The sequence below is a fragment of the Malaclemys terrapin genome, chromosome 1, assembly GCF_027887155.1.
Source record: "Malaclemys terrapin pileata isolate rMalTer1 chromosome 1, rMalTer1.hap1, whole genome shotgun sequence".
Taxonomy (NCBI): domain Eukaryota; kingdom Metazoa; phylum Chordata; order Testudines; family Emydidae; genus Malaclemys; species Malaclemys terrapin.
In genome coordinates, this window is record NC_071505.1 from 38490418 (window position 1) to 38506120 (window position 15703).

At 43.0% G+C, this 15703-nt stretch overlaps 1 protein-coding gene across 5 annotated transcripts in view; it reads left to right on the plus strand.

Moving 5' to 3' along the window:
• The window catches only part of TRABD (TraB domain containing), a 62002-nt gene that overhangs the window by 26922 nt on the left and 19377 nt on the right, over window positions 1-15703 (plus strand). For 3 of the 5 annotated variants that reach the window (XM_054022328.1, XM_054022310.1, XM_054022318.1), the window contains 5 exons: window positions 1239-1300; window positions 3692-3770; window positions 9582-9748; window positions 10544-10684; window positions 14683-14793. In XM_054022328.1, the coding sequence (XP_053878303.1) occupies window positions 1277-1300; window positions 3692-3770; window positions 9582-9748; window positions 10544-10684; window positions 14683-14793 (522 nt within the window). In that variant the 5' untranslated portion in view covers window positions 1239-1276. Of the gene's footprint in view, window positions 1-1238; window positions 1372-3691; window positions 3771-9581; window positions 9749-10543; window positions 10685-14682; window positions 14794-15703 lie in introns of those variants that run through there. The other 2 variants (XM_054022336.1, XM_054022300.1) reach the window with 2 other exon arrangements.

A 15703-nucleotide genomic window follows, 5' to 3' on the forward strand; every position in this document is an offset into this window, starting at 1 on the left:
ACGGTGATTAGAGGTGAGGGCTCTGTACATCAGTGTCTCTGTGTATCTGTTCTCATTGGTACATCTTGAAGTAAATACCGTATTTTATATAACAAATTCCCACAGTGTTTTAAAGCTTTGTCTGAGTAGCCGATTATGAAAATGCAATAAATAAAATAAATAAAATAAAAGTGACCATTACGTATTTTCTCCCATGCACCCTCCAAAGGCATCTCGCATACCCCCAGGGGTTCACATACCATAGTTTGGGAACCCCTGCTCTAGACTATAACTGAAGTCCGTTTTTATCAACCTTGCATGATTGGGGTCCAGGGAGAAAGAAGGTTTTCTGGGTATATGCTGCAGCGTGGAAGAATGAAGCTTGAAAACAAGCGTGGGACAAATTAGGCAAACTTATCTCAGCAGCCTCTAATAGGGTGACCAGATAGCAAGTGTGAAAAATAGGGGTAGGGGAGGGGGTAATAGGCGCCTGTATAAGAAAAAGCCTATAAAATCAGGACATCTGGTCACCATAACCTTTAAACAGCCTGATTTTAAGTTACACTAAGGTCTCTTTATCCAGAAAGAGAACTGTGCGAAGGGGCCTTAGTGCTACTGAGAGGCATGCCTCTTTGTTCATAATGTTTTGTGTGATGCATGATACCAATATAAATGTTCATTTTGGGAGGCAAAAACTAATGCCTGCTTTTTCAGCCTAGGGCTTGTGAGTCCACCAATTGGGTCCAGGGTGTGGGCATTCGTGATCACCTTCCTGTTCTTTAGCCAGGTGTCAGAGGTGTCCCCAAAATAAAGGAGATGGTGCATGAAACTCTTTTCTGTTGTGATATGGGTCATGTCAGGAAAAAGGTAGAGAAGCACATACAGTGGAACAACACTTTTCCTATTACCAAGAACTCTTTCTTCTTCCCCCACACCGTCCCTTGTATTTCCATTTGTGTGTAGCTGATCTGCAGAAATTGGTATAACCCTGTACATTGCAGAACCCTGGGTAGCTGGGCTGGCAAACTCCAAATTCCCATTTTTTCCAACTCCCGTTGATCCAGATATCCATAAACAAGTTTGTGCAATATCTTTAGGTTGCTTCTATTATCTTTTCTATTTATCTGGAGAAAGTGGGGGATAGAAATGCCTATACTTTTCAGTATTTTTCTTTATTTTTTTTCATAAATGCTCCAACCTTTGCTAGTTACAGCCCTTAATCTTTTATTTCCCCCCACCCACCTTTTAATTTTTTACAGGCCTTTTCGGATTGGTGAAATTAAACTACACGTCAGTAATGCAGGAGGAGCAACAGCCCGAGGTAGGGTTGGGAATAACATCTTCCCCAGTAGTGATGATAGAAGGCACTTGACAAGGCCCAGAATCAGCAAGGTACTTAAGCACATGCCCACTGTTATCAGCCCCAAGCATTCAAAAATCATAGGATTGTCTTAAAAATAATTAGATTAACCGTGGGTTCTTGTTATTTGATGTCCAGATTTGGGACCCCTAGGGTTTATTTTCAGGCTTTTCTCTGCAACTGGGAGGGGTAGAAATGTACCCTTTTATTTTTAAGTAAAAGCTGAGATTCTCACCTAATTACCTGACTTCAAGGGCTCATGGTAAAACTGTAAGAGTAACTTCAAGCATGTGAGCAGTTCCATTGTAAGCACCTTAAGTACCTTGCTGAATCATGGCCTCAATGCCTTTTGCCATCCTTGAATTCCTACTGTTTCCCTTCTTCTCTTTCAACTCACTTTCCCATGTTCCTGCAAATACTTTGATATGGAAGATAGTTTGTGTGTGTGTGTGTGTGTGTGTGTGTAATAATCATAAAATTAAGACTTTGTTTCATCTGGCAAATAGTATTTACCCACACCCTACCCATTCAACCTCATTATATTGATAAAGCCATTACAAATGGCAGAATTTAGGTTTTTTTATGCCTCATATTTGAAAAATATAATATGAAATATTATTAATGTTTGAATAGAGTTGCTTACTCTGGAAGGCTCAGAGAATGGGTACTCAGAGGCTGAGTGAGTACTTGATTATATTGATGATTGTATCCTGTCTATAAATTCTTTTACTGCAGAACAAGTATGTTGTGCACTGCCTTGAATTACTTAAATTACTTAAGTCAGAAAACTGGTGGGGAGTTTGATTGCTGCTGGCTGGGGTTGAGAGCCTTGCTGCATCACAGTCAATGGCAAAAATCCCATTGACTTCACTGGGAGCGGGATTTCACCCCTAATATTTAACAACTGAGAATTACTGACTTGACTAATGAAATGCCCCAAGGATTTGAGAAGTAAAACTTCCTTGCTAAAAGTAGTATAAAGCTTTCAACCATCAGATACACTTTGTCTGTCCTTATTTTAGGTCTTATCAATGAAAGTGCCCCAAAAAAGGCACCTCTAGGTAAAAATATGAATTCAATGGGATCTGTGATGGGGTAGAGGCTGTTGAAACTGCCATATAAACTGTGCTAGAATTTCTGTAAGCAGAAATATTGTGGTACGAAAGAATAAGGTTAGAGGTGGTGAAAACCTCCTATGAGGCATTGTTTTGGTTTTTTGTAGGAAGAAACTAACAAACTTGAAGGTTTAAAAATAGGAAATGTACATCCTTTTGGAAATTACTTTGGTTATCAAGTAAATATTGGTAGGTGTTGATTTCATTACCCAGCGCTTTCATTTGGAAGGAACTCTAAATAATTATTGATCCACATCCGGTCACTGGCATGTGAACATGTTGAGGAAGAATTCCAGATTCTCCCAACAGTTACCAGAAAGAATTGAAATCAATGCCCTTGCGTAAACATAGCTCGCAGTTGGGCTTTACTTTGTTTGTAGTATCTTTCGGCATTAATTATATTTCTCTGACTTGCTTGGATATTTGGTCAGTCCCAAAACACTGCAGGTTGAATTACAGGGAGTGTTGTCTGTAGTTGTGTGTTGTTAAAGCTTATATATTAACTATGAATCAAAGGGATTTTGCTAGTCAAGAGCTGTCTCAAATATCACAAGTTGTAAAATTTTCAAGTAAATATTTGGACATCAAGTCAGATAGACCTCAATCCTTCAAAGAGTTACATGTGTGCTTGACTTCATGTCCCATTGACTTGAACTATTCATGTGTGGGAAGTAGCATGTGCATAAGTGTTTCCAGGATCAGGCCTTATTTTGTAGTCTCTCTTTCTCTCTCTCTCTCATACATATAACTTAAAATGGCATAAATACATAACAGACCCTTTTGAATGAATGTAGATAGTTTGTGATATCTGATTTGCACTCTTCTCAGACTTCCAGTGGTACACAAGTTAAAAAGCTGTGAAATATGTTTCCCATAAGTAGCAATGCTTTTAGAATCATCTGTGCACAGTGGTTTCTAACTCACACGATTCTTCTCTATAATGATTTAAAGAGAGTAGTCTACTCGATTAGAATGTCTAATCAGATTGTGTAAGCTCTGTATTAGTTATAAATACTCTCTCTTTCAAAAGAGATTTTAAATGTCTTTTGAATATATTTTTTTGTATCATAAATTTCCAGCTTACAAAAGAGCTGTTGAAAAATCAGATTTTGGGTTCTGTCACTGTATAACTAATTTAGTTAGTTTGAATCCATGTATAATATTTAAAACAAGGAGAGAGGAGTATAAACCATTTTATTATAATTCCCATTGTCCTTTGAATTCTTATTTCATGCAGGCTGCTGCAGATCCAATGTCCTCCTCCGATGCACTGGAAGATGACCAAAAGGAAACTTCAGACGCATCACCGAATATTTGTATGTGTTAGTTTGATCGGAAAAAAAGAAACGTCATAATCGTAGAATGTAAAGCTAAATGTTTGCACTGCTAGCAAGAATGTGGTTACTAGTCTAAAAAGAAGCTAATGACCCTGTATAAAAAAGGTAGACATGTAAGTGGGGAAATTTGATTATCATTTATGCCAAAGCTCTACTGTAAAGGCCAAATCAGAAAACATGCCTTTTTTTTCATCCTTGCTATTAGTTTAGGGTTTTTTTTTGTCAGTAATCTACTCCCATATTTTAAAACTAACGTAAATATGTTCTGTTATTGAGATCATAGTCATATCCAGCTTGTGTTTAAGCAGGGTCCTTCTCTCTAGGCAATACTTGGGTATGTACATATTGGATTCTCTATCATGGCACCACAACAACAGTGATGTTGCACTAGGTCATGAGGACATTATGTCACTGATGCGATGTTATCCTGCTACAATGGCCAAAATAATTTTTTGTCTGGAAATATAGGCTTACGTGCCATTTTAGATCAGGACTGTCCGGTGAAACGTAGGAAGAGTCCTGACCTGCGTACTAAGCCACTGGGTCAGTTTAGTGAATAACTGAAAATCTGCCTGAGGAAATAGGGGGACTCTTTTATGACTTTTTTTTTTTCCTCATGAAATATAAATTGTCTGAATTTATATTTGAAGGTGTGTGTAAGGGAAAGTACTGCTGATTTAAGTTGCTTGGCATTGACCATGAAGTAGGAGACTATCAGAAATATCCTCCAGTTAAAGAAAAACTCCAGAGGATTTCTCTGAAATCCTATGTCTGAGATGTACACACACAACACATTTGGAGGTGAAAGCCATACGATAAATTACTAAACCATAGGTAAATAAAATCTATTACATGGTTCTGCAGTTTCTGTGTCTTTGACACTTTACCTGCACTCTGATTAATCCTTCTCCCTTGGACTATTATAATACTCCAGTCCTCTGAGCAACTTCAAACTGCTGCTAACTTGTAGAGCAACTTGCCAGAGAAATATTTCCTATTGGCTTGTAAAGCAAGTTTGTTGCAAACAAAATTACACTTATCCACCTCTTCCAGTTATTTTTAATACATATTAAATCTTACTTAAAAAGCATCATTCGAAGCAGTTTGCTTTTCCTATTGAAATCAGTGAGAATCACTCTTTACCTCAGTTCCTGGCTCTTCACAGGCTGCTTTCATGAATTAGGCCTGGTCTACACTGAAAAGTTACATCAGGATACTCATGTGTCTCATGCGAGTGAAAAATTCACACACGAGAGACATAATTAAGCTGACCGAAACCCTGGTGTTGACAGGGTCTCTCATGGGTGTAAATTTTTCACACCCATGAGAGCCATAGCTATGCCAATGTAAATTTTCCATGTAGATCTTCCCTAAAGAGGCTTAGATTAGGATTTGGAGTCATTGCTAGTCTAGACTGCACTATACATGTTCCCCCATGTACAGGGCTTGTCTATATGAGGAAACTTACTGTTCTAGTTATACTGGTAGTCTCCACACAGGGAGTTATATTTCAGAGTAAGAATGCTGCCTTCTGGTTTAGTTTATTTGCTTCCGAAGCAACTCTTCCAAACATACTGGAATATGAGTGTCCACATAGGAATTATAGTGGTATAATTAAGGTGGTAAATTTTCCACAGTATCTCTGCCAATGCATTTTAGTCCTGGTCAGTACTCACCTTGAGCCTTTCCTGAACAGAGCCTGCCCAGCTGGAGGTGGTTTTGTGACTTGAATAATATCTGTTAAGAACTAGGATGATATCTAATCCTGTGCCTAACATTAAAAGGGGCCACATCACCCCTTCCAGAGGCAAAATTTACAGGATAGGACATTTTACTGGGAAATCTCAACAAGGTTTTTGTCCCCACAGAAAAACTCCCCACTAACCTGGCAGATCGCAGGGCCATCCCTGCAGGGGCCCAGTAGTCCTGAAATGGCTGCCTAGCATCACAGCTTCACTAGAGTAGCATTGACTCCTCCCCTCCCCAAGGCACAGTCGTTCTTCTTCGAGTGATTGCTCCCATCAATTCCAATTAGGTGTGCACACGCTGAGTGCACAGTCGTCAGAAAGTTTTTTCCTTAGCAGCTCCCGTTGGGTCGGCTGTGGAGCCCCCTGGAGTGGCGCCTTTATGGTGCTGAATATATACCCCTGCTGACCTGGCCCCTCCCCCGTTCCTTCTTGCCGCCAGTGACCGTCGTTGGAACTGCAGTTGCTTGCGTAGCAAATGCTTCCCTTAGCGTGCTTAGTAGCTGTAGTTGTAGTTAGTAGTTTAGTTTGTGTATATACTTGTTGTTGTGTATATAGTTGTAGTTCACCCCCAATCCCTTCCCCGGGTTCCAGGGCATGCCTCGGTCTCAGGGATTAAGCCCTGCGGAACCTGCAGTAAGCCTATGCCAACAGGCTACCCCCATGACTCATGCCTAAGGCGTCTGGGGGAGACTCATCAGACTGAGAAGTGCAGGATCTGCAAGGCATTCCGCCCCAGGACTAAGAAAGTGCGATTTTCGGCTAAAACATCTCTTGATGGAGTCCATTCTTCACCCCCAGCCTGCCGTGGATCATCAGGACCAGGCACCGAGCGTGTCCATGTGGAGCGCCCCGGCCTCCGTATGCAACACAGTGCCAAGGAAGGACTCTGGTCTAAGAGACCCTTGGCATCAGTGCTCCCTGGCACCGCAGGCTGCGTTGACAACCCGGCACCACTCCCATTCCCCTGTGCCGCACAAGAGGCACAGGAACACTGATAAGGGTCATTCCCCTGTGCTGAAGACAGCAGTGCCGGCAGACGTGGCAGCTATCCAGGAGCACTCGGTGCCAAGAGCACAGGAGTCGGCACTGTTGACTTCGGTCCTGTCATGGGGACCGTTGAGTCCAGCACCCAGCAACACTCCTGAAAGACAGTGCCAGGTGGAGAAGTTGGAGCTGCTCTCCACCCCGGACACTTTTGAAGCTGCCAGTGATCTGATTGCCATGACAGCTCCTCAGCCCTTGTCAGTCAGAGAAAAGCCTCCGGTGCCACAATGACCAGCTCCATCTAGAGGCAAGCCAGCCATGATGGTCGCCCTCCCCGGCTCGGCATCACTCCCCACCTGGACTCAGTGTTCACTGTCCCGGAGCAAGTACTCGAGTTTCTCCGATGGTGACTCGACCCTTGGACGGTGTGCGAGGGAGTCCCCGTCAACAGCCCCCACCCCTCCTTGTCCCTGGTAACAGACGCGTCAGCTCTGGGATGGGGCATGCATTTGGGAGACCTCCAAACGCGAGACCTATGGTCGCAGCACGAACTCTCCCTCCATATCAATGTCAAGGAGTTGAGGGCTGTGCATTTAGCCTGCCAAACCTTTCAGGCCCGGCTACAAGGGCAGTTCGTGGCCATGATGACAGACAACACCACGGCCATATTTCACATCAACAAGCAGGGTGGAGCCCATTCCTCTCCACTGTGTCGGGAAGCCCTCCAGCTCTGGGAATTCTGCATAGCCCACTTCATTCACCTGGAGGCATCCTATCTCCCAGGATCACAGAATGAATTGCAGACCACCTCAGCAGGTCCTTTCGGAACCACGAGTGGTCCATCCACCCAGATATCATACACTCCATCTTCCAGAGGTGGGGGTTTCCCCAGGTCGATCTGTTTGCCACCCAGAGCAACAGAAAGTGCCCACAATTCTGTTCCTTCCAGAAATGCAGCCCGGGCTCGCTTGCGGACACATTCCTGATCCCTTGAATGGGAAGTCTGTTGTACGTTGTTCCGCTGATCCCTCTCATGCACAAAGTCCTACTCAAGGTCTGCAGAAACATGGCAAGGATGATTCTGGTGGCACTGGCGTGGCCTTGCCAACACTGGTACACCATGCTCCTGGAGCTGTCGGTGAATGCCCCAATCACACTGTCACTGCTTCTGGACCTGGTCACTCAAGACCACGGTTGCCTCCCTCACCCCAACCTCCAGTCCCTCCACCTCACAGCCTGCAAGCTTCATGGCTAAACCCCATGGAGCTCCTGTGCTCGGAACTGGTAAGAGAGGTCCTGCTTGGCAGCAGAAAACCCTCCTCTAGGGCCACATACCTAGCAAAGTGGAAGAGGTTCACGTTCTGGTGTGCTCAGCATCACACACCTCCACTCCAGGCACCCATACCAATCATCCTGGAGTACCTGCTGCACCTGAAACAGCATGGTCTTGCAGCGTTGTGCATCAAGATGCACCTTGCTGCTAGTTCAGCCTTCCACCCGGGAGTGGCCGGATGTTCAGTCTTTGCCCATTTCCTCAAGGGCTTAGGGTGACTATACCCACAGGTTAGACAACCGCTCCCTGCATGGGATCTTAACATGGTCCTCTCCAGGCTAATGTGGCCCCCGTTCGAACCATTGGTGATTTGCTCCCTTCTCTACCTCTCACGGAAGGTTGTCTTTCTGGTCGCCGTTGCCTCAGCCAGGACGGTGTCGGAGTTAAAGGCCCTCACTTCCAACCCCCCCAGATGGTTTTCCAGAAGGACAAGGTACAACTCAGACCTCACCAGGCCTTCTTTCCAAAGGTGGTTTCATATTTTTACACCAACCAGGACATTTTTCTGCCTGTCTTCTTCCCTAAAGCCTCACGCTAATGTCTGAGAACAGAGGCTCAACTCACTGGACGTTCGGCGGACGCTAGTTTTTTACATCAAGCACAGGAAACCGTTCCGGAAGTCGAATCAGCTGTTCGTGGTGGTTGCGGACCAGATGAAAGGCCTCCCGGTTTCATCTCAGGGGATCTCATTGTGGATCACGTCCTGTATCCAGATATGTTACGAGCCAGCCAAGGTTCCTTATGGCACACACCACAAAGGCGCAGGCATCTTCGGTGGCATTCCTGGCTCAGGTTCCGATACAAGAGATCTGCAGGGCAGCAACATGGTCCTCTGTGCATACGTTCATCTCTCATTACACCATCATCCAACACGCCAGAGATGATGCCGCATTCGGCAGAGCGGTGCTCCAGTCAGCGTTTCCATAATTCCGACCCCATCACCTAGGTGGGGCTTGCGACTCTTCTAATTGGAATCGATATGAGCAATCACTTGAAGTAAAAACAGTTTCTCACCTTCTTGTAACTGTTGTTCTTCGAGATGTTGTTCATGTCCATTCCAATACTCTCCCTCCTTTCCCCTCTGTCATAAATAGCTGGCAAGAAGGAACTGGGGAGGGGCCAAGTCAGCAGGGGTATATATTGAGCGCCATGAAGGCGCCATTCCAGCGGGCTCCACAGCCAACCCAACGGGAGCTGCTAAGGTAAAAACTTTCCAACGACTGTGTACGCAGTCCGTGTACACCTAATTGGAATGGATAGGAACAACACATTTTGAAGAACAGTTACGAGAAGGTGAGTAACCGTTTTTTCCCAGAAAACCTGAGAGAATCTGCAAAAAGTGAATACTACCTGAGGCTGTAATCTCTGCAGGGCATGATGTGCCTTTCCACCCACCATCCTATTCTACCTGTCACATCTCCCTCCCTCCCTACTTCTTGAACTGCATGGAGAACCAGTTTCAATGCCCAGGGGGGTGAGGTTGGTACCGCAGAGGCACCGGAGCCCCTCTTCAACAGGGAGGCACCGAGATTCATGCATAGAGGTGCCCCCTCAACACCTAGATCTCAGTAACGATACGGTCCCAGGATTAAAACAAGGACGATAGTGTTAAAACAATGGTATATTAATTCTGCTGAGCTATTGAGTCACCTATGTATTTTATTTCTTTTAATTGTTTCATTTACATGCAGCTTATAGACATGCATATTTTATTAAAATTTTTAGCTGATGCAGATGCATTTAAAATTCTCCTGGAGATGAAGATGAAGAAGAGACAGAAAAAGCCCAATCTACCAAGCACTGTGACTGAACTCGTCACTGAGGAAGGGTCTAAGGTGTTCGTGGTTGGTACTGCCCACTTCAGTGACAGCAGCAAAAGAGATGTAGCGAAGGTAAACACACAGGTGGAGCCATTCAGCAAAGTTGTAAGCCATAGTATTTAAACAATAATTTGATTAAAGTGAACTGCTAGCAAGTCCCAAATGTTATCAGTAATTGACATAAAAGCACCTAATGGTATATTTTTAGGGCAGATGCAGGTATAGTACAGGTGCTAGGACTATGGGAAGCAGAACAGACCTGTAAAAACTGGGATTGTTTCTCAAACTTTGGGGCAGAAATAACTGAATCAGGACAGGTCTGAAAAGCTGGCAGAGCTCCATGTCCCATGCAGACTCTGCAATATAGATGGCCTTACCACCCTGCTTGGCACTGGAAGCTGAGCAGGAGGAAACCTGTGCTAGGATCAGTCCCTCCAGCACTTTGGGCTCTTGATTTAGGCCTTGCTGATGGAAAGGCCTGTCCCTGCTGGGTTTGTGATGCAGAAGGTCATAAAGTACCATTTACAATGAACTTTGCTAAAGTAGGGAAAACATTAAAATCAGATTTTTCCAGCACAATTGTTACTCCATGTTCCTGTCCCCAGAGGGCTGGCAGGTAATACCTTTCATTGGCTTCCTTATTTTTCTTCAAATAAGTAGGTGCTAAAAGCATGTGATAACTCAGAGCAATATCAATGGCCTGAAGCAGTTTATTTTTCATTGTCATGTTAATTGAAAATTCTTTGTGGAGTGGATTCCTATTAAGCCCCATACTTTACAAACTGCTCTTGTAAAAAAAAAATCAATATTTGCTGCAGTACCTCTCCATCTTGTCCACATTTATGTAAATAAATCCATCTTTTTCAGACAATACAGGAGGTACAGCCTGATGTGGTTGTGGTTGAGCTTTGCCAATACAGAGTTTCTATGTTAAAGATGGATGAAAATACATTACTAAAGGAAGCCAAAGAAATCAATCTGGAGAAACTTCAGCAAGCTATAAAACAGGTATGATTACCTCAGTGAAAATTAAATCTATCTGTGCTAAAAGGTAATTCAGCAAACAGAAACATGGCTGCTACCAACTTCTACCAAGCCTACTAGCACTTCAGCCCTAGTGTGAGCATAGCTACAATGGTCAGGGCTTGTCTACATGGGGAAATAGCCTGGAATAGCTGTTGTGAATGGGTACTCTGCACTAGTTCCCCATATGGGCACTCTTGAAGTGGATTAAACTAAACTGCACAAAAGCACCGTTAGGGCTATGGTTCACACTCCCCTAATCCGAAGTGTGGGGCTGTGTAGACATAGCCTTAGTGCTAAATAAGAGTGTCTACATGGGGAGCTAGTGCAGAATAGCTACTGCACTTTCAGTTCACGACCTAGCTTATTTTGTAATAACTTCACTGTGTAGACAAACCCTCAGAGTTAAAGTTGTTTGTTAAGCCTTGGTTTCGGCAATTCCTGGCTTTTCAGTGCTTACGGCCTTGATTCTACAATTGGATTTGTACAGGGATCCTCTTTGATGTCAGCAGGGCTCTGCCTGGGTTTCACCATATGGAGCCTGTTGCAGGATTGGAGAATAACTTTGCAACCTTAATGTTCTTTTGACACTGTCTTATGGAATTTTAGTCCTACATCTTGTTTATGTGTGTGTTCTGGGTATTTAATTTTTATATAGTTTCTGAGTGGTGTATTTGGTTGCTTTTCCCCTTCGTTATTAATTCCATTCTATATCATGTTAATATTTGCTATTTGTGTTATATTGTGGATCAATTGTCAGTGGATTAGCATTCAGGTCATATCCAAACTGGCTGGTTGTTAATGTGTGGATGTGTGTGTAAATATAAATTCAGTCCTTTATTATCTGTATCGAACAATGAACTTGTATTTGTGTTTAATGAAGTTAAAATTACTCACTGGGCAACAAATAAAAGTTGATTAAATGGTATATTTATCATAACTTGAACAGACTATACAAGCATTGGGTCACCAATCAATGGTGTCTTAAATCAGTGTTTTCCAAACTTGGGATGCCCTACACAAGTGGCGTCCCAAGTTTGGGAAATACTGTCTTAAATAATCAAGTTAAAAGGACAGGTTCATAATCTACTGCAGATATTTTTATTTTATCCTGAACCTTTGGCATAAGTAAGTAGTCATATTGACATCAGTGAGACTGCTTGTGAGTTGATATTTACAGGCTTGGTCCCAAAACAAGAACACTTGTTCCCAATCTGAAATCACATGTGGTGAATAAGAAGTTAGTAATTTTCTGTGTGTGTGTATGGTCTCTCAGTAAGTTCTTTCTGACTCATGTAGCTAGAGCAATAACTAGTCCTTCCTGTTTTGTATTTATATAGTCTCAAAGACCAGGATATTGCAACATATTTAAAGGTTACATTTTTGGTAAGGTTTTCTTTAAAGCAATGACCAAAATGACACAGCCTCTGTGCAATCAAGGGATCATCAAAGTTTTTAAACAATTAAAACCGGAACAAAACATCACTCTTTTCTTAGTATATCTAAATATGAATGCAACCATTTTTGCCTTGCAACTTTATTAGAGGAAAAGACCAATGAAAATCTTATAGAAAACTGATTTCAGATCATTGTTAGACTTTTTACATTTTTTCCTGAATAGGAGACTTATGAAAGCTTATGATGGCAGCTCTGTAGTGTCGTGTAGTCAGCAGTTCCTGCCAGGACTTGGGGTGACTCTCCTTTTGTGCCGCTTGGTGGCAGTGCGAGTAACTCAATATTGGACCTTGTTCCATTTAAATTATTATAATTCTTGTGCTGTTCTTTGAATGACCATTTCAAAAACTAAGGTCAATAAATTAAAGCTACGTATAGATGGAGGGTCCTTTGTATGTAGAAACACTGTGCATTTTACCCATTCCCAATAGTAATCAAGCCTGCCTTGAGTGGATATTTTCAAAGGCACCCAACTCCCACTGACTCTCAACAAGAGCTCGCCCCCTAACTGCCATCTGTGCTTTTGACAGTTTCCCACCTACTCTACAGCATCACTGGCTGTTCTCAACAACCTGCTCCCTGTTTGTGACAGCATGATGTGGTGTTAGAGCAGTGTGAAACGCCCTGGTTTAGTTAGCAGGGATTTTTGAGGCCTCTTTTCCAGTTTCAATTCTTCTTGGTTCACATCCCAAGTTTTGATTTGCAATGGAGACCCAAAACACAAAGCAAAGTTCAACCTAAACAGTAGAACTTTGCCTTGATTTCAGTCGAAGGGTCAAAGCCATCCAGTCATCATCCCAGGATCCTTTAGCAATAACGGATAGGGAGTGCTGTGCTGGGGTTTCTGAAAAGTAGGCAGTTCGGGACTCTTGGAAAGGAACAAATTCCAAACTGCCAAACCCTATAACCAAGAGCTATCCTACCTCTCATCCTGATTTCCCCTCTCCCCCACCTTGTGCCTGAATTGACCCACCCTCCCTGATGCCAGGTGCCTATTTATTTCCTCAAGCTAGAAATTGGCCAGAGGGAGGTGTCCAGGGGGTGGTGTTGTGAGGCCAGGCTAGGTCACGAGGAACTACCAAGTGAAGTGCACCAGGAGTGAGAAGTCATCAGGCCAGCAGGGAGAGTGGGAGGGAAGAGGACGGGTGGTGAAAATGAGTGTTTGTTCACAGAACACATGGGACAAATGCTTCCATGAATTCAGGAGAGATCCCCAGCAAAATAGGGGTTTTTTTTGTTTTTGTTTTTGTTTTGTTTTGTTTTTTTACCTAAAGCGGATGAGGCTGGATTCCTGGTGAGATCACTTGCTGCCGTTTGCTCCTTTAGGACAGATGTAATTAATTTAAGCTTGTGCTCTGGGTTTTCTTTTTGCACAGTGATGGAAACACTGCATCCTGCTTTGTAGCAGAAGGACATGACTGCAGTGTATTTCAGTCAATCATGTTCTTAATCTGCCCAAAACCCAGTGCCTGTCCTATTTGCTTAGAATCAAGAAAATAATAGGTGATAGGCTGAAGCGGATAGCAGCACAAGTCCAGACAAAGAGATTGAAAGTCTTAAATAAATGAAATAATTATGTGAGTAAAATGCTACTCAGCGATTACTGAAATATAGCCTAAGGATGAGAGCTTGTATTTATTGTCTATCCACAAGTACATTAGTTTAAAAAAAAAAAATAAAAATTCTTCTCTTGCTAGGGATCTCTCCTGAATTTGTGGAAGCATTTGTCCTTTGTGTTCTGTGAACAAACACTCATTTTCACTACCCTTCCTCCCTTATTCTGCAGCCCCAGGTCGAGTTTAAAGCTGTCTTCCCTTCATGGAAACTGGCAGTGCTACAGTTGCCAGCCCCCTAAGTTGGATCCCTTCTTATGCCCACAGGGTGAATCAAACTCAGGGTTTTTCTTTAAGATCTCATCTGCAAGTCCATGAACAGGAAACTGCCTGATGCTCAGTTTTTCTGGATTAGAAAGAGGAAGTTCTGATTTGACTCAGCCAGTGTTCAGCACTGTTTGAAGAATCTAGCTGTTTCATGCTTACACTGCGAGGTGTACCCCACTCCAGTATCCCTCTAGCAGGGCAAATGCAGAGCAAATATGGTCATGTTCAGTGCTACTTATATTTGGAGGAGAATGCAGTGTTTGTTCTAATTTATTCAATTACAAATGTATGGTATGAGCTCCTCTTGCTATTCACATGGACAGATGCTTTCGTCTCACTTTGGGAAGGGGGGCTGAAACAAGACTGGCTTATTTAATTATTTCTTAAACACATTTTTCTTTGAGCAAACAATCTGGTGTGTAACCAAAAAGCATTTTTAACAATGATCCCACATATAAATGATGAAAGCTGAAATAATGGGAGCGGTGTTCAGCAGCAAATCAGCTCCAGAGGGTGGCTTCAATGTTTCTTCATCAGAATAATTGATGGTTCTCAGTGATTGCTAATGGCACAATGTCTGTGTGTACTTCCTAGTAATCCATACAGTTTGATGGTTCCTGTTTAATGTTTTTTTCCCTTTTCTGCTAGAATGGAGTCATGTCAGGACTAATGCAAATGCTTCTGCTGAAGGTCTCTGCTCACATCACAGAACAGCTGGGAATGGCCCCAGGAGGGGAATTCAGGGAGGCTTTCAAAGAGGTAGGGGCTGGAAGTTGGTTGTTTCTAAGGTAAAAATATTGGTCTCTTGTACCTCAGTCAAACTAAATAAAGTCATGTGTTTGGCCAGAGCTCTCTTTTCTGATCCCTGTCTTATACATGGTGAGGCTGGAGAACTAAAGATCTTTTACTTAAAGGGGAACTGCAAAGAGGAAAGGAAAATGGTGGCTTTTGCCCCCTTACTGCCCCTTTCTGGTGTATATATGGATGGTTCCATAAAGACTTGAAAAATATTTTCAGCTTTTGTCTTCTCCCTAGAAATAGTGGTATTCAGTTCTTACTTCTCTGTATTTGCTGGGGGATAGTGAAATCACAGTAGATCTCCAGCTGAGAGAGAGGGGATGCTAAACATTTCACATAGAGCTTTTCTCCCAGTTTTGGCCCTGGTCCTTCAATGAACTCCTCATAGGTGGAACCCTGTTCCCATGCAAATTGGGGCCTTTGTCTGGAGTCAAAAGGATTTGCATAGGTATTTCAAACAAACACCCCTGTCTGACTAGACATCTCCTGGCGAGAGAGCTGCAGCTCAGGTTTCAATATGTCCTGGTGACAGTGTTGTCCTTCTAGTTCTCCGGATCATCATTTCCCCAACTGCGTTGGAACCCTCTATGGGAGAGGTGGGGATAGGGCCAGAGACTTTGAATTAATAAAATGTACCACTTTTGCAATGAGCAAAAACCTAATTTAATGAATTAAATATATGAAGTGGTGGCTATTAAAATCAACAGTCCCCACAGTTTTCTCTGTTTAGGCTAACATGTTATGTAAAATGTTATCTCAGATAACACTGTGTGGTAACTGTTGGGAGAATACTAATTTTTTTTTTTTTTTTATCCGTGTCTTTCCTATCCCTCATTTGAGAGGGAGAAGGTGTGTAAGCAGGCTGGACAGC